Genomic DNA, 24,332 nt, shown 5'->3' on the forward strand with positions numbered 1-24,332 from the left:
ACATGGCTAATTTTTATATAATTATATAAAAATTAGCCATGTGGCTAAAGGTAATTACCTTTAGCGTTTCACGATGAAGTTCATTAGTTCAATAAAAAATACTAATACACGTTTTTAGAACTTTTATTTGCTATCTTGCAATGAATATTATCTGTGAGACTCCCTCGTTTCTAAATTAGTAAACTGATTCTCTAAATAATCACGTAACATGTATGTGAAGCTTTAGACAGAATCGGACGGATTTTCTTCGTTTCTTTAGATTCCACGCTTCTCATCATATCAACTATGAAAATTGTGGTGTCTCTGAGATGTTTCCAAATTTTAATAGAGATTTACTAAAACTTACAGTTTTAACTATTCTGTTGGTTGATATTTAGTCTATGCCAACTCTTCTGTTATTCCTTTAATTTATGGCTCAAAATTCTGAGACTTTTTCTAACCAAACAACTTGAAATGAAGATACCTTTTGTATTTACACTATCATGACCTGAAAATGACTTATAAAGTTTTTTGTTGGTGTTTTCATTGAAAATAATGATTCTCAACAATAAAACAAGGAGAATTACACAGAAATAACTCAACAAATATTTTAAATATTTAGGAAATGAAATAGACCAAGTTTCTTTGAAATCATTATTTTATAAAATATAATTTTGTGAAGAAAAAATCTACGAAATATCATAGAAATAGATGAATCAATTAAATGAGCATTTCTAGATAGATTTGAAACTGTTAGAAAGTTTACAATTAACTGAAAAATGATCATGATATTCAAATAAATAAACACTTATTTGAAATTTATAGTAACATTCTATTGCTTCATTTGGAAAATTCCATTTAAATGTTCATCAACCAATGATTGAAATAAAAAGCTTATAAATATAAAAACAATGGTTAAAACAAAAATTTGAATTTTTACTTCAAGGGAGTAGAATGAAATAATAATAATAAATAATATTTAAAAATCTTGAATTACTGAATAGTACACAATTCAGAAAGCAACCTTCAAAAGATGGTGGCATGAGAAAACTATACAATCAATTTTTTTTAGTCAATTTCACCTGCACTCACTCAGTATATGTTCACATTTACTTATTGCTTCACTTTGTTTTTCGAACTTGAATTTTAATAGGTCATAGTCTCTTTTCAACTTTAGAAATTCATCAAGAAGCCTTTCATATTTTACTTCAATGGAAAGATTACAGTCAAAATTGAAAGTAAAGGACGTAGAACATGTTTCAACTTTAATATCCTCAGGGGCAATTAATGTATCATCGTGTTTGAGTCTTTTTGATCTTAAATGATCTGGACTACTTTCATAACTGTATTCTAGATGATTTCTACTGAAATAATCATTTTCAGATTCTAAAATACCATTTGGTTTATCACTATGATCATTTTCCTCTTTTACTGTAATTGCTGAAGTTATAATAAAATGTGGCTCCTCTTGCTGCTCACTCTCTTCTACATTGGGCGAACAAGGCTCTTCCTTAACAATACTCAAGTCTGCGTTATCTCCCCTGATCAATATATTTCCATTGTCTATACTTGATGAATCAGATGTTTCACTACCATCAGATAAATCATCTAATTTTTTTTCACTTGAATTTATTGCCAATTCTTCTGATCTTGATATCCTACCTAATTGTAGTGAAGGAACTGCAGTTTTCTTCAATACACGTTTCAATTGTGTTGGGCCATCTAGAAAAATGAAATCAATTACTAAAATAGACAATTCCAAGACATATGGTTGAAATATAAACTCTGACTGAAATTTTGTGTATTATGTTCATGTAGGAAACTGATTTGTACCATCATTTTCTGGGGAATTCTCCTTAATTGTTTCATAATCAGATTCCCTGAAATGTTCGGAACATATGAAACTTGAACTTGTGGGTTCCCAATTAAGTCTTCCAGTAGCTTTAATCCATCTCATCTTCAAATAAGGATGATTCGGAAATGAATGATAAGTAATTACAGTTAATGTGCAATTTTTTTCGTCGATTACACATAGGTTCTTTGTTTTTTTATAAGTATTTGAGCATGTTGTGACATAACATTTTTTTGCCATTGTACAACTTTTAATTTTCATCTCATTAGAAATATCATTTGATCAATATGATTTAGAAAATAACCGCTACACAATACGTCTGAAATATTAACCTAAAAATTATTGTTTGGCTTTACATTCTATGCTTTTTGTGCTTCCTCTTGAATCGATAGTCAAGTCTTCCTGTAATTGCGAACAATCACCTAACTTTTTGCGTTATAAAAAATTCAATAACAAACTTGAATGTCTCTTTTTTATTCCTTATTTCAACTATTATTAATATTAGGATTGAAGTAGAGTAATCAAGTTACATGGTAAAGTAGTGCAAATGCTCCATATCTTAGAACATAGAATTCTATACTCTATGCTCCATGTACAGCCGTCCATAAAATTACTCAAAGATCTCTGGAACTCTGTTATCTTTGGAATTACTTCAAATGACTATGGTATTAATTGCTACTGGTAGATAAATTAAGTTCTCCAGCATATCACCAGCTTTCATTTAAATTCGTGAGTAAGAGTGCTGTAGAGAAATTAGATTTGATTTTCTAAGTCTACGAGTAGCGCTTAGATTGTACCATATCACTAACATTTGTTTACATCTTAAAACATTAATAAGAGGAACGGAAATCGCCTTGTAACTGATACATTGGTTTTGATTCCAACATTCGTCACTCCTTGTCTAACGGGACACATCATTCATTTGATTTATTTCGAAATTATAAATTGATACTCAAAAATAGTTTACAAGGTAATTCATTCATGAAAATTCTTTCGTGCATCAAAAAGGTCAATGTTTTCTCAGTTTAATATGATATTATGAAAAAAGGACTCCTGATGAAACATTCAACACGCAAATCAGTATTCTGCACGCCTATGGATTCGAGCTTAGCCGAAGCTAGCTCGATTGTGATTGGCGACACTTAACTTCCATCTCTCTTGTAGGAACGGAAAGTAAACATTTGTGCTCGATCCCGAATACAAGAGAAATGGAAGTTTAGTGTCACCAATCACAATCCAGCTAGCCGATTGTGTGTGCTAGCCATAGGCGTGGAGAATGCTGATTTGATTGTTGAATGCTTTATCATGCTTTACATAACTTCATTATAGCTAAATCATTAAACTGGGAAAAACATTGACCCTTTTGAAGAACGAAAGAATTTTTATGAATAAATCAATAATTGACAAGGAGTGACGAATATTAGAATTAAAACAAATGCATCAGTTGCAAGGCAATTTCAGTTCCTCTTATCAATGTTCCAAGGTTAACATACTTCGAATTTGGGAAGAATAAGCTACTTGTAATCCCAGAAAATTAACTCTAATTTCTCGACAGCACTCTTGTCCACGAATTTTAATGAACGCTCGTTACAAATGCCATGTGTTTCTTGTATCTAAACTACAAAATAATACTACTTTACCATGCATTACATAACATCTCCAGTGTTCTCAATCAGCTGGGATTTGACAGTCAATAGTAAAATATATGGAGACGAAAGAAACAAAAAACAAAGGAGCTTTCGGCGCTCGTTCATTTATACTTCAACTCCACGCTTGGAGACCACAAAAGTGAACGAATGTTCCGAGGTTCCTGAATTAATTTCAGCGCTTCATTATTTCTTTCCATATTTCCTTGGATTTTCTATGATTCTGAAGACGCCTTCATCAAGATTCTTGAAATTATTATTCTTTAGATACACGTAATGTCAAAAATACTGGTGTGTTCACTGATTAGATTTAATTAAAGATAATTCTGGCGACTCGGCTCGGCATGGGTTCTTCTCCCTCTTCTTCCTTGAGATGGCGCTATACAAAGAATTGACCAATCAACGGCATCCTTTTGAAATTTTCATTTGTTCTGTCAAAATTCGTTGATTATTTATTTAACCTCAAAACACGACATTGAGGGCTATAAGAAACGATGCGGAATATCATTAAAATCCAAGAAGGCTGGTCCCTTCAAATGTCGACACTTTTGTTTTTCAAGAATAAGCGAGCACACCATTGTTTTACACTACACGCAAAATTCTTGGATTTATTGTCACTGAAATTCTGCTTGAATTTTCTATGGTTCTGAAGATGCTATCAATTCTAAATTTAGCACGGAGCTTGTTCTGGTTATTCTATAGATATATGCGAAATGTCAACCAGATCGGATTTGTAATCATGGAAACATTTGAAAAATTTTTTTCATTATTCTTCCTAAATTTTCTATGGTTCTGGTTATGCCATCATCATAGAATTTTGCACGAGGCATTATAATGGTATTTTATATTCAAATCCATCTTGATCGAATTTGCTCTTTTGAAATGAACAAAAAAACAAAATTTCAAAGGTTATATTTACGGAACCCCTAGTAGGATTTTGCTCATTGACGAACGTAAGCGCTATGTATTCAAGATCCGAATCTACACTGGAAATTTCACGGTTCTAGGTCCTTTAGTTCGAAAGTTATCTTAATTGCGCTCAGGTAAATATTTTGCGAAATAAATACCTCTGTAATTTTTTTATGTTTATTTTGAATACACATTATAATCAGTGAGTTGGACCTTATTGTTTGAGATCATTCCTGGCTCAAAATTACACACATTATGACGAAATGGTCGAGTGATCGTTTCGGAGAACGATTGCTCAAAAATAATTCAATGAATAACGAGATTCGAACCCAGGATTATTTGTTATGAAAGGGCTTTTTTTATTCAGTATAATTGTAGCTTTATATGTTCCCAATATAATGATTGATACCAAACCGTTGTCGCCCCCGTCCTACGCCACTGCTTTCAGACAAAAAAGATCCTTACCAAGTGAAGCCGATAAATAACATTGTTCTCAGATTGAATACTGGAGTGTACACAGCTTCTTATCATCGAGCTGAAAATTGTAGTGGAACATATTCGTAGATTATTAATATTAACAGAAAAAATGCTTGGAGCAACTAGGAGAATTAAAATTCAATTGAAAAATTTTCGTTATTTTTCTAATTTTAATGTTTCGATGGCAAATTTAACCAGATCGGGAGTGTTACTTATCAAAGAGGAGGTCAAGAGAGCTTTGGAAAGGAATGATCCAGTTGTAGCCTTGGAATCGACTATCATCACGCATGGGCTCCCCTACCCAGATAATGTCAAGTGTGCCATGGACGTAGAGAACGAAATTCGCCAGAAGGTAATTTTCGATTTATATTTATTTCAGCGCAAATTCTCATTAGTTTCGGATTTAGGAATCTATCTCTCTCAAAATCGTCTTGTATTATTTTTATGATTTATTATTAGTTAATCTTTGACCCGAATAGTAACAAAGACAAAATTCATAAAAAAATTGAAAATTAACTATAGAGACGTTTTCTGCTAATTCTCACAGCTCCAGATACATAGAATTTATTACCAGACCAGCATACCTAATGTCGATTTGATAAATATGATGCCGATCATTGAACAGGGTAGAATCACAATATTAATAATAATGTTTAATCGGGGAATGTTTATTCAAAATAAACATGAAAATTACAGTGGTATTTATTTCGCGAAATATTTATCTGTGCGTCATTGATCTACAAATGTTGTTCTGTATTAGAAAAAAAGTGAAAAATTCAGATATAATTGAAATTTTCCACGAAAACTCGGAAATATCGACATGGAAACAAGAATTCCCCATCATTCATTTATTAATATCATGCTATTCATCACTTTGTATATTACGAAAATGATATCAGTTATGTGATCAGATTATTATTTCAGAAGTTATAGCATGTAAACTGAAATTTTCTAAAAATTTTTGATCATTTTCGTGAGTCTGACATCTCGCGATAGGGCAAGATACAGCAAAGGTGTAGAAATGGGGGGGTACTGGGGGTAATTAACCCCCAAGATTTTCAAAATATATGTATAATTTCAGAAATCTCGAAAAGACGAACAACGAAAATTTCTCCATAAAATGAACCAACAATAATTTTACTTCCTTTTGAAATCGACACGGCAGTAAAAAATCGGACCCCTTTACGGTTTATGAGTTTATTATCGCTTTTAAGATGAGTACTTTTATTGCACTACGAGCTCGTCTTTGTCCGAGATTTATTATTTTTCTTTATCTACCCGCTTTCTCGACATCGCCCCTTATTTGCCATCTGTGATTTTTGTATTCGTCATCGCTATACTCTTACTGTAGTGTTCGGTTTTGGTATCATTCTCGTCACAAAATTTCATTACTGTAGTTATCAAAGAACTGAACTGAGTAATTCTCATCGAAAAATTGTATGGGCTGTGTTGTAGAATTAATTGTGTTTCAATAGAATGGCAATTTATTTTTGAAGACATCAGTTTTGAATTGACTATATCTACTGGGTGTTTCTGAATTGAAGAGGTACAAATGAAAATGACAGATTTCTTGGATCATATCAAGAAAAAAATCCTCCAAACGCTTTGTTTTTGAAATACAGGTGTTGAAGTTCAAGTTTTCCTTCATAGTACCTTCTCTTCACAAGATTCACAATTGACATAGATTTTCCAATTTAAAGTTTTCATCATGTGATATCCTAATTTTGAATGCAAATCTACAGGGTGAATTTTTTCTGGAAGAGTGCCCGCTTCTTTCCTCCAGAATTATTATTTTGTGGACCACTGGTAGTATAGAAAAATAAAAAAAAAACTCTGGTTCAGTACTACATTTCTTGGTTTGTTGTAGTTTTGTCGTATCTGCAATCGATTTCGAGCATAAAATTCAAACAAATCTCTATAGTAATTCTCAGGAAAATCCAAATTATTCTAAAGATCCAGTTAGGTAGCTGTGATAAATAAATTAATTATAAGTTTAGGTACTTATTTACCAACTCTGTAGCGAAGTTTGATAGAGATTCGATAACCAGGTTAATCATCACAAAAGAGTAGAACTTCAAGAAACACCCTGTATCTCGAAAACACAGCGTTTGCGGGCTATTTTATTTTCAGAATTATCCAAGGAGTCTCTCATTTTCCTTCATAACATCAATTCGCTCAGTATAAGATAAGAACAATCGAATTGTTAATAAAAAAAAATAATTCGAGTTATTTGGTTCAAACTTCGTTATCAAACTTCTTTTTCTCACATCAAAGATATTAGTAAACAATGTCGTCAAAAATTTTTTTTTTCGATAAAGAGAAAAAAAAAGAAAAGAAAAAAAAATCTATGTCCTTGTGATACAGTATCGTTTGGATCAACTTTTTATCTACTAAAAGGTTTTTATTCGAGATGTCTGTGACCTATAACTTCAGGGATAAAATGTTTCTTGTAGAGATCCTATTTTTTTTTTTCAATTTTCGAGCTCGAAATTTCTAAAACTACGGGGGTTGTGAAAAAACAGTGAACGGTATTTGAATATATGGTTCCGAATTGGACAAATTTCAATTTCAATGATTTTTTTTACAAAAATTAAAAGGTCTAACATGGAACTATATATGTATAATGATAATAATAATATCTATACTCAATACATTGCTAAAATGTTACAGATAACAAAAATGCTCCCGATTTCAGGATTACTTAATGATTTTCAGTAGTTATACCGTGTAAACTGAAAATTTCAAAAGTTGTCATATCTCGGTGGAACAAGATGTAGTTTCGAAATTTCAGTATGGTTTAGATTGAATGTTAATTGACTACCCTATTCGAAGATTCTGTGACCTATATTTCCGGAGATATAACGTTTCTTGTTGAAATCCTATTTTTTCTTATTTTCTCAAATTCGGTTCAAAATTTGGAAAACTACAATGGCTACGAAAAACGGTCAACGACATTTGAATCTACGCTCTTATTTCTGAACGTACCTCAAACAAAACAATGATGTGTCGAAAACGTATCCCATCTTGAGAAATGGGATTCACCGCTATCTGCCTGTCCTAAGGATAAGGACAGTTTTCGCAAATTATGCATAAGGGCTTTGTGTGATTGTTGGTTAGCATGGGTTGTGAGCATAGGCCTATTGCTTGCTCAAAACCCATATTTTAGTTATGAGAATCATAATTATGTGCTTCGCAAAGCACAATGACATCTAGAGGATATAGCAACGTCACCAAGATGCGGACGGTCCTTGTGGATCCTCTCTGGAGGGTTCATCTCTCGGATCCTGATTAAATATAATACTACATCGTACGCGTGTTACCCCAAATTATGGTTTGGGAAGGCGGCTTTGAGAGAGATTTATGCCTTGTCTTCATTCGCGACGTCTGAAAACACGTATGGCTAGGTAAAACGAGTAGTATTTCGAGAGGAGAGTCTCCGACGAAAAGGTAGAAGTGACAACAGGGTTGAAGGGTTTTTTACCTGATATTCAAGGGCGTAGATTTTTTTTTTTTGGGGGGGTTAATCGAAAAAAAATTTTTGACGACAACGTTTACTCATATCTGTAATGTGAGAAGGAAAGGTTTGATTACGAAGTTTGAAGCAAAAATCACTCGGAATATTAGCATTTTTTTGGAATCCGATTCGATTGTTATACCCTCATACAGGGCGTTCCTAAATTGGAGATACAAATAAAATGAGAGATTTCTTGAATAATTTTAATAATGAAATGTCCTATATGTATATGGGCCTGCAAACGCTTTATTTTCGAGATACAAGGCGTTTCATGTAGTCCTACTTATAACAGTTTATCGATTATTTATTAATCTTCTCTACAGATTGGGCAAATAAGTACCAAAACTTAATTTTAATTTTATTCATCACAGCTTACTGGATCTTACAATAATTTGAATTTTCCTGTGGATTACCGAAAAATTGTTTGACAAGAAGCGACAAGAAACCAAAAAGTGTCGTACTGGACCACAGTTTCTTTTTACAATTTTCTACAACTACCAGTGGTTCACCAAAAAAAAGTTCTGGTGGAAAGGTGCGAACACTCTTCCAGAAAAATATCACCCTGTAGATTTGAATTCAAAATTAGCATATCACATGATGAAAACTTTAATCTGGAATTTCTTTTCCGAATTTAAATTAAATAATTGGACTATAACATATCAAAAATTTATCCAATTTAACAGAAGGCCACTTTCCCTACTAGAGTGTGCGGTATCCTTTATTTTTTATTGTGCGCTAAGTTTATGAGAAAAAGAGTTACCTCCTTCTACTCTATTTAATTTATTTATAATCCTCGCTTTAGTCAAACCGACAACAAGTAGAGGGGATGACCATCACCCTCGACAGCATTAAATCATTGAACAAATGTCAGCAAGGGCGTAGAAATGGGAGGCACTGGGGGTAATTACCCCCAAGATTTCCAAAATAAAAAATTTCAGAATTCTATTCAAGACGAAAAACGAAAATTTTACGATAATATCAACCGATAATCTTCTAACTTTTCTTTAAAATCGACATGGCAGTTTAATATCGCTGTCAAGATGATTACTTTCATTGCACTACGAACATTCGTCATGGGTATACACTTACCCAGAGTTTTCGATATATTATTTTCGTCACAAAATTTTAATATTGCAATTATCAAAGAACTGAACTGAGTTATTCGCATCGAAAAATCGTTTGTACTTTGTTTTACAATTTAATGTGTTTCATCAAAATTGCTATTTATTTGTAAAGACGTCAATTCTGAATTGACTATAAAGGGTTTTCCTAAATTGGACGTACAAACGAAAATGACAGATTCTTCGAATCATTTTAAGAAATAAAGTCCTATAAGATGGGTCCGCAAAAGATTTGTTTTCGAGATACATAGTATCATAGATTTTATGCAGAATACGTTGTAATGTCGTTTGTGGAATGCCTGATTCCCAAAATCTCTTATTTTTTCACTCGTTTCACTATTGCCGTCCGAGAAGGTGCTTCACGACAATCAATGAATGTTTCAGATCTGTGAACTGTGACTGCAAAATTTTCATCAATTTGTTACAAAAGTACCATTTAATTAAAAAAAACTGAATGAGTATCCAAACCTTGAAAATCACAACTTCAAACTTTCAGCTGCGGACTAAATGTGCGAAAAAATTTCTGCAAAAAATGCAACAAGTCACATAAAAATAGAAAGACAAAGTGTCACTAATGTTTATATTTTCATTTCCCCATATTATGTTACATCTCTCGTTATGATATATTCAATATATTTTTTTACTCGATAATTTTAATTGAAAAGTTGAATTATGAAAACTATCCCCATACTGGGCTGATTAATGCAATGTCACTTCAAAAGTAGAAAAAAAAACATTTTTGTAGCGAATTTTAAAAATTTCAATGCGATGTTGTATCATCCCTCCTTTACTAATGGTATAGTATTTTCTTGTCGAATGTCAAAATATGACATCTTCAAAAATGATAGCTGTCCAGATAGCGGACTATTCAAAATGAAACATCTTATTGAAAAACCTTGTATATTAGTAGTAGATGAATTTATTGCAAAGTATTCCCAATAAAGAGAGTGGACTATTGAGAAAGCTTTGAATAGGGAGGAGTTTGCTGAAATTGTCGCCAACCTTCAGTAATGAAGAAAGCACCTAAACAAGAAGAAGATTCCCACAAAAAAAATTGACATGAATGAAGGAAATATTAGATATTAAGAGACTCCTTCAATACTCAAGGTAGACTAATTTAACCTTATTGAAACAACATTAGTGGACTGAATGATATGGATATATCACAAATGTCAATTAGGTATATAATAACACAATTAACATTTAATACTCTCCAAAGTGAGAATTGTGAGTAGTTCCCAAAAGCCAAGGGCGTAGATCTTTTTTTCTTGGGGGGGTAATCGAAAAAAAAATTTTTTGACGACATTGTTTACTCATATCTATAATATGAAAAAAAAAGTTTGATAATGAAGTTTGAACCAAATTACTCGAAATATTTTTTTTATTACCAATTCGATTGTTCTTATCTTATACTGGGTGTTCCTGAATTGGAATTACGAAGGAAAATGAATGAGAAATCTGTCATTTTCATTTGTACCTCCAATTTAGGAACACCCTGTAGATAGTCAATTCAAAACTGATATCTCCACAAATAAATTGCAATTTGAATGAAACACAATATACTGTTCAACACAGACCAGACAATTTTTCTATGCGAATTATTCATTTCAGTTCTTTGATAACTACATATTGAAATTTTGTGACGAGATTGATCCAAAAAACCAAAAACAACGGGTAAGTATATACCGATAACGAATGCAAAAAATCACAGATGCCAAATAAGGGGCGGTACCGAGAAAGCGGATAGATAAAGGAAAATAATAAACTTCGGGCAAAGACGTGCTCGTAGTGCATCACAGAAATTTTCGTTCTTCGTCTTTGCGAGATTTCTAAAATTTTATATTTTGAAAATATTGGGGGGGGGGGGGGGGGGTTGTAATTATCCTCAGAACCCCCCGCATTTCTACGCCTTTGTCATAAGCTTTTCAGCAGTTCGATACTGCAACTTTTTCGTTCTTTAAGATGGTCTCTGAATATTGTATGTTAAAGTGATTTTTTGTTTGTTTAGTTCATAGGTAAATTACATGTATACTTAAGGTTCTATTTGTAACAGTGAACACTGCCTCTGGGACTTTGTCCTGTTTGTGTTCCAGTGAAAATAAATAAATAAATTTCACAGGGTGCCATTCCAGCCACCATTGCTATCATGGACGGCGTCATAAGGGCCGGTCTAGACTACGAACAAATGGTGTACATCGGAAACGTGGAAAAAAGCAAACCGATAAAGACTTCAAGGCGTGATTTTCCATACGTCATCGGTAAAAACATGAATGGTGGAACGACAGTCAGTGGAACTCTAATAGTAGCGAATGCTTTAGGCATTCCTGTATTCGCTACAGGAGGTAAGTGCAATACTCTAAAATAAAATCATATTGAATTTCCCTGAGAAACTGTATACAGGGTGGGCAAATAAGCGAGGTAAGCGGCTATATCTCAGGATCCACTCATCGTAGAGACTTGCGGTATAAACTTTTATCACTAGTGTTCGAGAAAACACACTGGAAATTGTTTTGAAGTTCATACCTCTACCGCTAAGGGGTGTAATAGCTATCGTCGAGTAGAAAAATGAATTTTACTCGAAAATGTTTCATATTATGAAGTTGAAGAAAAAATATCATCACTGTTATCCTTGTGAAATTCTCTATCTTTTTGAGTTGTCACTTTCGATTTTACGACATCAAATAAGGTTAGGTGAAAGGGAGAAATCTGACTAATTGAAGTGCCTGTAACTTCAGTTTGGCCCAACATTTTTGAGCAAATTAGATCTCGTCTGAAAGATAATATCTTGTTGATTGAGGACAAAATATACTCATGATAAATTTGTTTTTGCTGCTTTCGATAGGGGGCGCTTAGTCATAAGTTCATTGTTTTGTTCATTTTACTTCGAAATTTCCAATGTAATGATAGGATTTTCTTAACAGAAACAGAAATTTCATCGAATTTTCTTGAAAAAACCTGCAGGTCGCACTGCGATAGTTTCAGACGCTCTGAAGTTATGGCCGAAAGAAGATATTCTTCAACTGATGCACGGCGAAAAACCAAATTGTGTCTTTAAGTTCTGACAGAAACAGAAATCCCATCAAATTTGTATGAAATTGAAACATTGAATCACCGAATTTATCGATCAGCTGATCAAAGGGCTCGATCTGTCGTCGGCACATTGATTATTATTTATACAGGGGAAACACCGCGATGGTCTATTAGACGTTTATGGAAAACTAATCATAATTTTGTACTGAAAATTTGCATGTCGGGGTTTGAGACAACGATCTTTTTTCTCGCTAAAATATTTTCAGATCTCTACAACTTCCTGTTATACCGGCAAAAAAAACTAATTTTTTATTTCAAATGACACATCCAGTGTATCCTTAGATCATTAAATAGCTTTTTCGATGACAATTTGAGCAATATGCCTTACTTTAGTAAAATCTCAACGGTTCATCAGTTTATGGGATTCTAATGAAAAAAATGGTGGTGATCAGCAATCACATTTCATGTAATATTTCAGCAGAAAAAGTTTTTTTCGAAGAAACCTTTATTATTTTCGATTCTGCAAATACGTAGTATTATAAACCTGTTCGCGGTTTGGACGAAAAATGTACAGGTTGTTTATAAGATCATAAACTTGGACAACTCAAATTCATTAAAACTCGAAGAAGAACTGTAAATGAGGAAAATCCGTGTAGTCAGTGACTTCCGGAAAACACAGAGAGAATCTAAAATTAGATGTTTGAATCAATAGGAGAAACCCATAAACCAATACAATTTTCAATTACGACTAATTCATTACAATTCTTGAAAAGTTATCTGAATATTGAATTTTTTTTTCTTTCTGTGCTTTCCGGAAGTCACAGACTACTCCGCACATTTATAAATTGCAATTTTTCCTGATTTAAAGTTTTGATTTTGATGAATATGAGTTGTCCAAGTTCATGATCTTCTGATAAAGACACTGTACATTTTTCGTCCGAAACGCGAACAGATTTATTATTCATATCTTTCAAGATGTTGGAGAGTGCGGATGTATGTAAGAAGTGCTCTGATAATTTTGTGGTTAATACCAAATTAGTAAAGTGTTCATTATGTGCAATGAAACTACATGTAGTGTGTGCATCTCTAAAGGATGCATGGTTGAGAATTTTCTCGGAAAATAAAAATGTAAAATGGTTTTGCGATTCATGTTGTGAAAAACTGAAAACATTGGATAAATCGTCTGTAATTCCACATGATGATAATGAAATACTTAAAAAGGAGATAATATGTTTAAACCGTGAAAAAGAATTAATGCAAAAGTCCATAAATGATTTGGATTATACAATTAATTTGCAGAAGTTGATAATAAATAAAGATGAAATACCGACACAACAAAAACAGATTTGTTTTCCGACTGCAACAACCTATAATACGGAAAAACAACCTATCAGTTATACATCTGGGTCCAAGAACGTATCTAATCTGCAATTAATTAGCGAAGCATCTGTGTTAAACTCGAACATAGGTAACGAAGGTGGCTATGTGAGGAATACCAGAAGTTCTAAAAATGTGGGAGCAACTATGAATAAAACTAATAAGGGTCAAGATAGTTCAAATGTCAAAACTGTAATCAATGAGGTTGACCATAGCCATGCTGAACAGCCATATTCTGACAAAAAGACAAATGAATGGAAAGTAGTACCTGGGAAACGTAAAGGCAAAACAGCAACAGTGTGTACTGGAATCAATGCCCCTGAACAAGATAACATTAAGGGTGCACCAAAAAAGCGGTGGATATATCTTGGAAGAATTGCAGGTGATATTTCAGAGGAAGCAGTTAAAAAGTATTTGAGTAATTTGAAGACATCAGAGAATATTATCGTTAAGAAATTGAACACTGTAGGATCCAATTCTGCGTTCAGTATAGGCGCTCCTAATGACGATACTTATAAATTGTTGAATAATAAAGATTTTTGGCCTAGTGGTGCAATTATAAGAGCTTTTAATTTTCAGAATTTTTTTCAGAAGGGGGGGAGAAGGGACAGCGTAGTCTAAGGCTGAGGCTTCTTCATATAAATGTCCAATGTCTTCGTAATAAGATCGAACAAATAGAGGCTTTATGTTTAGATCACGATATTGTTTTGTTCAGTGAACATTGGATGTGTATGAGGGAGCTGGAGCAAGTAAAGTTGCATGATTTTACAGTTCTTTCTTCCTATTCCCGTGGGCATCGTGGTCATGGTGGTGTGGCGGCCGCTGTTAGAAATTTTCATGTTGATAAATTTATACCCAGAAATGATATAAACTTAAAATCAGTGGAAGTGGAAAGTGAGGTTTGTGCAATCCAGTCCACTCAATTAAAGACCTTGATTATAGCTGTTTATCGATCTCCATTGGGTAACCAATGTTTTTCTGGATGTAATTGCAAGTATTTTAGAACTAATAAATTGTTGTGACTTTCGTGTTTTCGTCCTGGGGGATTTTAACATTAATTTTCTCAGAGATAGCAATAATAAATCTGCGATCGTGGATCTTTTCTCTTCATATGGTCTCCATGGTATTGTGTCGTCTGCTACTAGAGGAAGTGCATGTTTGGATAACATTTTCACAAATGTTGATGATTGTAGGGGTTGCGTGATTGATCTGGGTTTCTCTGATCACTTGGGCATAGAGACTGAATTTGTTTGTGATGTAGGAACACGAGGAGTTGGTGAAGTGACTGTGTGTAGACCACTTACTAGGGTGGGAATGGATACTCTCAAATATCTGGTTAGGGATATTTGTTGGGATTTTATATGGGATACTAATATTGGTACAGAGAGCAAGTTTGATATGTTTGTGACATTTATAAAGAATTGTGTGGATTTATCATTTCCCCAAAAAACATATAAGCATTCTGTTAACTCCTTGCCTATTTCTTGGTTCAGTAATGATCTGAAAAATATGCGCGAGAGATTAATTTTTTATAGAGATCTTGTTGAAGTTTATAATACACCCAATGCGAAGAAAATAGTAAGTGACTATCAAAAATTATATCGACGTGAAATTAAGATTGCAAAAAAGCAATATAATGACAACTACATCCGGAAACACAATTATAATCCAAGATCTGTATGGAATATTATCAAAAGTAGTACCAATCTGTTGAAGAAAAAAATAACAAGTAAAAATAATATCACTGCTAATAGATTCAACCAATTTTTCGTTGATTCACCCAAAGAGATCATCATGAATATACCACAATCTAGAAGGACATCGGCGGAATTTATGAATAACTACTGTAGTTCGATAGGGTCCAGATTACATGATATTCGATTTAAGTTCTCTCTTGTATCTGAGGCTTCGGTTAGAGATATCATTATGAAACTAAATAATAAGAGTAGTCGAGACTATTATGGATTCAATATCAAAATACTCAAGAGTCTAGTAAATGAATTAATTGGTCCACTCACCAAATTGATGAATTTATGCTTAAAAGATAACATCTTCCCGAAAATACTTAAGGTAGCAAGAGTTGTTCCTGTTCATAAAAAAGGTTCAGTGCAGTTGGTCAACAACTATAGACCAATATCGATTATACCATTGTTCTCAAAGGTCTTGGAAAGGGTTATGCAGCTACAGTTAACCTCCTATTTTGAGAGCAACTGCCTCTTTAATAGCTCCCAATTCGGATTCAGAAGCGGCCTCTCTACAACAGCTGCCATCACAGAGCTTATGAAAATTATTAATGAAGGATATAGTAATGGTTTATACTTTTCTGTGACTTGAGCAAGGCTTTTGATTGCGTGTCTAGAGAACATCTTCTTTATAAATTAAAGAGGTATCAGTTCGATCAGGGTGCAATTGAACTTTTGGGCTCCTATTTGTCTGATAGGGTGCAGTGTGTTGATGTCGGGGGAGATCTGTCTGACTTGTCAAGTGTTGATTGCGGTGTGCCACAGGGATCGGTTCTCGGACCGCTCCTCTTCCTCATCTATGTCAACGATCTTGTGAGCTGTGACCCTGATGCGGACTTTGTTCTTTTTGCTGATGACACAACTGTGCTCAAAAAGGCTCAGTCTAGGGAGCTTATAGTTCACATTTTGGGAGAGTTGTCCTCTGTTGTTTCAGAATGGTTCAATAGCAACCAGCTCAGCTTGAATGAAACGAAGACAGAGTATATGTATTTTTCAATGAGAGATCTAGGAGGGATGAATTCACTTGAACCAATCAAATTTTTAGGTGTACATATGGAGGGTAATTTGTCTTGGAATGCTCACATCGATAAAGTCTGTAGTTCAATTACGTCAGGTGTTTTTGCATTGCGGTCATTAACTGATGTTGTGTCGGATTCTGTGTTATTGTCTGTGTATCGTGGATTCATAGAATCTAGGATAACATATGGTATTTTGTGCTGGGGTCATGATGCTGGTGTTAAACGACTCTTTGGATTGCAAAGAAAGGCTATCAGAGTTTTGGGCAGACTTAATTACAGAGATGAATGCAAACATGTCTTTCAGGATAAAAAAATACTTACTGTCCCGTGTCTGTTCATTTTTCAGTGTTTGTTGTTTGTAAAGTCGCATGAGGAGGAATATAGAACACACCAGGATATTCATGAATATAACACACGAAAAAGAGATCTAATTTATCCTGATTTCCACAGAATCAATAAGGTAAAGTGCGGTGTAACTTACTATGGGCCTAAGCTCTTCAACAGCCTGCCACCCACTGTGAGGGCGATGCCTACTAAACAATTCAAACATTGTTTGAAAAAATACTTGTTGAATAAATGTTTTTTCTCATTGAATGAATACTATTCGAATAATTTTCAGGATTTTTCATAAGTATATATGTATAAATATATTTTCTTTTTGTATTTGACGTATGTAAACATTGTAAAATGTAATAGCATGAATAAATATTATTATTATTATTATTATTATACTACGCATCTGCAGAATCGAAAATGATAAAGTTTTTTCGAAGAAAACTTTTTCTGCAGAAGTATTAACAAAAATGTGAGTCCTCGTCGCCACCATTTTTTTCATAAGAGTCCCATAAACTCACGACCTATTGATTTTTTACCCAAGGTATGGCATATAGCCAATTGAAATTGTCATCAAAAAAGCTACCTAATGATGCAATTATAAACCAGGTGTGCCATTTGAAATAAGCAAGAAGTAGTGTGTTTCCGGTATAACCGGAAGTTGTAGAGATCTGATAATATTTTAGAGATAAAGATCATTGTCTAAAATCTCAAAATGAAAATTTTCAGCACAAAATTGTGATCAGTTTTACATAAACTCCGAATAAGCCATCACGGTGAATGCGTCCTTTGGTGAAAATCAATCGTCTCAAGAAGAGTCTGTAAATTCAAAGGACATTGGAAACTAATAATAATATTTTTGTTTTGTTTCTAATTCTTTATGCTATTATTTTGGAGTTATAGCTTACATTTACCTATATATTAGCTTCTGCTGTAATCGACTTTGCTGTATCTATGTCATCTAAAATTCGTAAATACTCAATATGTATTTTAGGTACCTACTCTAGCTGAACGCTTTTTAAAATATGGTACTAATGAATAAGATTTCGTACGATGATCTAATTAATGAATTTGCGAATATAAAGTCTCGCAAAGAAGTATTGTAATGTTTTTATAATTCAACTCTCTTAAACAGTGAAAATAAAAAATAAGGGGTATTCATACCTTCGACGATTTTCTTCTGCTGTGTATAATCACCACCACAATTCATCACATTACTGACAGAGGGTGTTTTTATATCAGGTACGTCTGGATGTTCAGGATAAGTAGATATTATTTTCGAATACATACAGATATCGCATACGAAAACTAATTTCGACTGAAATCCAGTTTTTATTTCCTCCACCAAACGCATCTTAGATAAATTGCATTCAGAATTATTGGAGTGATTGGAGAGTTCTTTCAGAGAATCTAGGAATTGCTGGATATAAACAACTCGGGATCCATCCAAAGATAATTCACTGCAAAAAAGGATTCAATTCAATACACACATTATAAGGAGAAGATATATGAAAATTTGAAAGAAATATCAGCCAAAACTAAATAAGAATATTCCAAAATGTATGACATAGTCAAATAAATGAAATTGTTAATATTTATTTCTATTATGATTGAATATATGACTTATACACTGTGTCCGTAATGTATGGAACAAATTCATTTTCAGCTAAACAGACCATTTTAAGAAATAATCCTGAAACATGTCGATTTTTGCTTTTAATTCACCGTATTTTAAAATAATAATCTAATATACAAGGTGAATTACTTTCGAGTAATGACGTCACCGTCATTTTTTCAAATGGAACACCCCCATTTTGTCTCAATTTTCCGATTACTCTAGCTGAGCTGATTCCAAAAATGTATCACATGTTGATTACAATTGGTACAGGGTGGACAAAAATACAATAGTTTTGTGTGTGCTCATAAAGTAACGCGTAACATTCTTTATTAGTTAAATTGACAATATCATCAAAAATACTTATTGTCCAGCGGCAATTAGTTTGAATGTAACACCCTGTAGTTTGTTACATTTCTAGATTAATAAAAATGTATGAAAATTTCATATTTTGTCTGCTAGACCACAAGTACCAAACATGTTTGGAAACAGCTCATTATTATTAATCTAGAAATGTAACAAACTACAGGGTGTTACATTCAAACTAATTGCCGCTGGACAATAAGTATTTTTGATGATATTGTTAATTTAACTAAAAAAGAATGTTAGCACACACAAAACTACTGTATTTTTGTCAACCCTGTGCCAATTGGAATCAACATGTGATACATTTATGGAATCAGCTCAGCTAGAGTAATCGGAAAATTGAGACAAAATGGGGGTGTTCCATTTAAAAAAAATGACGGTGACGTCATTACCCGAAAGTAATTCACCCTGTATATTAGATTATTATTTCAAAATACGGTGAATTAAAAGCAAAAATCGACGTGTTTCAGGATTATTTCTTAAAATGGTCTGTTTAGCCAAGAATGAATTTGTTCCATACTTTACGGACACAGTGTATGAATTCACATGTATGACATTTATAATATTTGAAAACTAAAACTTACCGTGGTTCTTGTGTGTGTGGTGTAGCAGCATTTTCCGATGATGTGGCTTCAGAGCTGAAATAGCGAAAGTAGGTAATGTAATATGTAATGAATATATTTGTTCTGTGATTCATTTTCAGATATTAATCCGAAAAAAAATATATCGATATTTGATATCCTTTTTTGGGGCACCTGTATATATCATTCAGAAATTCTCATATCGAACCCAACGCAAAAAAATGTCAAAATCGGTACATAAGTAAACAAATTGATCCGAAAAAATGTTCGAAATATGAAGAAAGGAAATGCTTGATTGATGCTATAAAAACTAAATGAATCCCTGTGACCCACATGGTGGATCACAGTCGGTGGTAGGTTAGACGTTTCAGGTTAACGGATCGTACGACTTTATTGAATATCTCATATTTCGAGTAAGGACAACTGACAACTGCTAACAAATCTAGAATATTTTGAGCCGAGCGTTGTCATTTTTATATCATTTGTTGTGAAATTTTTGTTTCACTTCTGTGAAGTTTGTTTCTTCAATTACTCACTAAAGGAATCATTCTGAAATTATACGAAGTTCCTTTCATTGGTTCGTTTAATTCTGATACCTCTTAATAAACTTTCTGTTTATTCATCAACCATCAATTCCACAAATATTTTATATGTACAATTGGATGGTTTTATGAATCGAATCTTTTTTGAATGAAATGCGTGAATGATGAGTTAGTTGGTAGACGAGTATTTGATAACATGTAAATGATACACAAGATATTTCTTCTAAGCCACACCACAAATTTCAGCTTTCTAGGATAGGATGAAAGGTGCCACAGTAATTAAAATTTTAGTAGTTACTTTATTTTTCCTAATAAATAGGGAAATTAATCAATAATCGGAAAACCGCTGAAAATGGGTACAAGAAAGTCAACACCAACAAAATAAAAAAGCTGAAGCGAATCTTAAAATGCAATAATAGACAGAGGGTCTCATCTGAAATATCAAAGAACAAGAGGCAACACCGCAAGGATGAAAATTTTTAGTTCGATAAAGCAGTTTGTTCGTTCCAAAAATATGAGATTTTTCAATTACATCCTACGATCCATTCTCCAAAAACGTCTAACCTACACTATGGACTCTGACCCACTCTATTATATATTAGTTGTCATATTTTACTATACTAAACTCACCTCAAGTCATTGGATGAAGAAGAATATGTAACATCAGCATTGTTGGTTGTTTCGTTCACTAATCCACCTGTATTTGTGGCGATTGCATCTAAACCAGTTAAAATACTCTTGTTTAGATAAGGCAAACCCGCAAGCCGTGACCTGGATTTAAAAGTTTATGAAAAAATGGTACAAATATGGAAAAAGGAATAGTCAAAATATCACTTACTGATTATATTTCGCCAAATTTTTATTTTTCTTTCTTCTGGCAGAAAGCCGAAGCCTGGATTTATTTCTTTTTCTACGGTCCATTTTACTATTTCACCAATTATTAAACTCAATGCAAAATTCGTTTTGCCAGCTCTAGTCCGAACACTTGAACGATTCTGCACAAGACAAATAGATATGAAAGCTATAAGTAATACCCCTACCCCAAATAATTGAGAATACAATTCTAGGAATTTCAGTTCAAAAATGTGTTATTTTAATGTCGGGTATAGCTAATATCCTTTATTTCTGCATAAAATCAGTGAATAAGTAGAACTAACTATAGGTACCATCAATACCAAGGAATTAAATCCTTACTGAATTTGAAAACTTTCAGGTACCTCTGTAATGTCGAACTGTCAAATTGCCCAGCAATATAATAATACGGAACACAAAAGACTAAGAGTGAATAACCCTCATTTACAACTGATGTTTATATACTAACTGATAAAGAAACTGCAACACCTAAAAGCAGCAAATTTAAATTTTTTTTTGGTAAAACATAGATACTATAGAACGAACAAATGATTGAAATTTGGATAACAAAAGAAAAGGTATAAAATTTTTTTTAATAAATTCGTTAATGATATTGTTTGTCCACCACCATTATCTATACACTCCCCAACACGACTCGGTATTGATGCAATAAGATGGCGGCCTATTTCTTCTTGAGGAATACAATCCCAAGCTACTTGTACTTCATGTCTCAGAACCGTGGGGGTTAGGGTAAATTTCCAAGCATTCTACCCATGATGTCCCAAAAATGCTTTATGGGCGAAAGATCGGGGGATCTGGGCGGCCATGGCAAAATATTCACAAAGTTCAAACTAACTCTGGCAACATGAGGTCGGGCATTATCTTGCTGAAATATTGGATTCTCGAGCCGGTTAAGGTAAGAGAAAACATATGGCTCCACTTTTTCTTGAAGGTAATGCAGCACTGTCATATTACCTCGAATAAAGATGAAAGGTGACCTACTTGCATATGCAATAACGCCCCATACCATAACGCCTAGTGTCCGGTGAACATAACGCTCAACATAAAACTGTAGTTCACGTCTTTCTCCCCGATGTCGTCTAACCCTTCTTCGCCCATCATGTTCACCCAAAGAAGACCTGATGCCATTTCACATTCCAATGTTGACGTTCTCTGCACCACTGTAATCGTTGCCGGCGATGCTCAACCGCCAGAGGTAACACGAGATGGAGTCCTAGACGTCGATCTTGTACTTCATTCGTGCCCCTTCGACGTTTGATGCCTACTTTTCTTCGATTTTGGGCATTATCAAAGCACGCTCGACAACATCTCTTTAGAGTAGTTGGATTTCTGTTCGTTCGATTAACAATTTTTCGAAATGAGAATCCCGCCTCCCGTGGACCAATAATTCGACCTCTTTCAAATTCACTTAGCTGGCGATAAATTCCGCGTACACGTGCTCTATGTATTTTACAGCAACTGAAAATTGACTTTGGATCTTCTCGAACAGATGGTTGTTGTCAAATTTAAAAAACTTTCAAAAACGACTACAATATTTGAGTAACAAAAATTTTTAACATGAAAAAACCTTCACGATTTTTTTCTTCAAATTCAATCATTACATACTATATATGTTTCACAAAAAAAAATTAACATTTCAACAGCTTCTTCTGGGTGTTGCAGGTTTTCGATCTATTTAAAAACATACTTATTAGAGATTTTTGTAGTCAGGATGAGAAAGATCGTATAAAATAGGATACTGTTGAGCGGTAGCTAACAATTTTTCAGTGATGGCTTCCACCATACTCGAAACACGTGGTAAGCGTCCAAACAACACTATAAAACATTACCAAACCAACCTACTGTGCCAACTTCGAGAATATACTGCGCGCTGCGAACCGAAATTCATTCGCAGACATCTCTCAAAACGCATGCGTTGACTTCTTACCGGTATGCACTCCTTTATATCCCAGCGTTGATTTCCATCCAGTAAAAGTTTCTTTCTCGCTCACTCAGTCTCGCGTCAGTCTGCGCACACCTTAAAGTTGCAATAAAATTTACACGGAATTACTTCTTTTTAACTTTCCTTATCCTCACGCACAAAACCGAATTTAAGAGGGGGTCTAAACTAACCAAATTTTGTATTATTTGAAAACAAGATAATTACCGAATCGCTTTCCGTCAATAACAATCATTAACTCGTTCTCAAACTTACGAGATCTCCGGTCCGTAGGAATGAATTGACTACTGGATCCATGGGCGTAGTCAGGGAGGGGTTTAAAATGTGGAACAGATTCATCAACAGCTTTACAATGTCACATAGAATTTTGAGTAACTATAACGTAAAAAATAAATTATTGGTATAATTGGAAAGGAGAAGAAATGAGCCATGATCCTATTGTATTCGATAATTGAATTGAAATCTACTGAAGCGACAATAATTATTCAAAATTGGTATTGAAAATCGTATCTTCCACCTCAATAAAACGATTAATTTGCAACTAAAAGTAAAATTATTACTAGACGACCATACTAGGGATAAAGACATTCCAATATTATTTTGAATTATCTCGATAGCGTTTACCATTCCTGAGAAAATCAACAACGAATTAGTTGAGCAGAGCCGTATCTAGGTACTATTGCGCCTTTTCAATATATTGGACAGCACCCCCATTTTCGAAGATTTTTTCATCCATTATATTCTTTTGATCATAATATGTCATATATTTTTGTTTTGATGATCTTGTGATTATTTTAGGCTTAGTTCGCAAATTTTAGGGTATGCTAAATGTTTCCAGATTCCTCGGCATCGCTCGTTGCGGAGCGTATCCATAAAAACCGAGCTGTGATCTTTCGAATTATTTCAACTAGTGCTCCAATATTTTTTTCTATTCTAATATATTTTTGGGCGTCCCTGCGGACCTAGCGCCCGTGGCAAGTGCCACCTTTACCACGCCTTAGATAAATCTCTGTAGTTAAAAAACTCCTGAATTTGCGCTTCTTCGGTCCGAAGAAATTAATTGACTATTGGATCCACGGGCGTAGTCAGGGAGGGGTTTAGGGGGTTCAAACCCACCCGAAATGTGGAAGATGTCAACATTAATTGAAATAAAAAGGACAAGCTATGCCATATTGATGTCTCTGACGGAGGTCCGTCAAAAAAAGAATTTGTTATTATCACTCTTATATACGTCTTGTCTTGAATTGAAACATATTTACAATGTCAAATCAAATTTTGAGTAGCCATAATGTAGAATAAAATTTATTGGTAGCATTGGAGAGGAAAAGAAATAAGCCAAGATCATATTGTATGTATTAGATTTTTGAATTGAAATCTACTGAATCGACAATAGATTATTCAAAATTGGTATTGAAAA

General features: G+C 33.7%; 2 protein-coding genes across 2 annotated transcripts in view; one reads left to right on the plus strand and one right to left on the minus strand.

Moving 5' to 3' along the window:
* Positions 1-107: 107 nt before the first annotated feature.
* On the minus strand, positions 108-22,919 carry LOC123677860. Its single transcript, XM_045614592.1, has 7 exons — positions 22,904-22,919; positions 20,942-21,098; positions 20,734-20,874; positions 19,565-19,618; positions 18,164-18,459; positions 1,072-1,701; positions 108-487 (listed from the first exon to the last, which is right to left on the minus strand). The coding sequence occupies exons 2-7, from the start codon at positions 21,022-21,024 to the stop codon at positions 396-398; spliced, it is 1,296 nt and encodes a 431-aa protein (XP_045470548.1). The 5' UTR covers positions 21,025-21,098; positions 22,904-22,919; the 3' UTR covers positions 108-395.
* Positions 4,870-24,332, plus strand: part of LOC123677858 (pseudouridine-metabolizing bifunctional protein C1861.05) — a 412,482-nt gene continuing 393,019 nt past the window's right edge. The window contains exons 1-2 of the mRNA XM_045614590.1: positions 4,870-5,215; positions 11,618-11,840. Coding sequence (XP_045470546.1) covers positions 4,973-5,215; positions 11,618-11,840 — 466 coding nt within the window. The 5' untranslated portion in view covers positions 4,870-4,972. The remainder of the gene's footprint in view (positions 5,216-11,617; positions 11,841-24,332) is intronic.

The sequence above is a fragment of the Harmonia axyridis genome, chromosome 4 (assembly GCF_914767665.1).
Source record: "Harmonia axyridis chromosome 4, icHarAxyr1.1, whole genome shotgun sequence".
Classification (NCBI taxonomy): domain Eukaryota; kingdom Metazoa; phylum Arthropoda; class Insecta; order Coleoptera; family Coccinellidae; genus Harmonia; species Harmonia axyridis.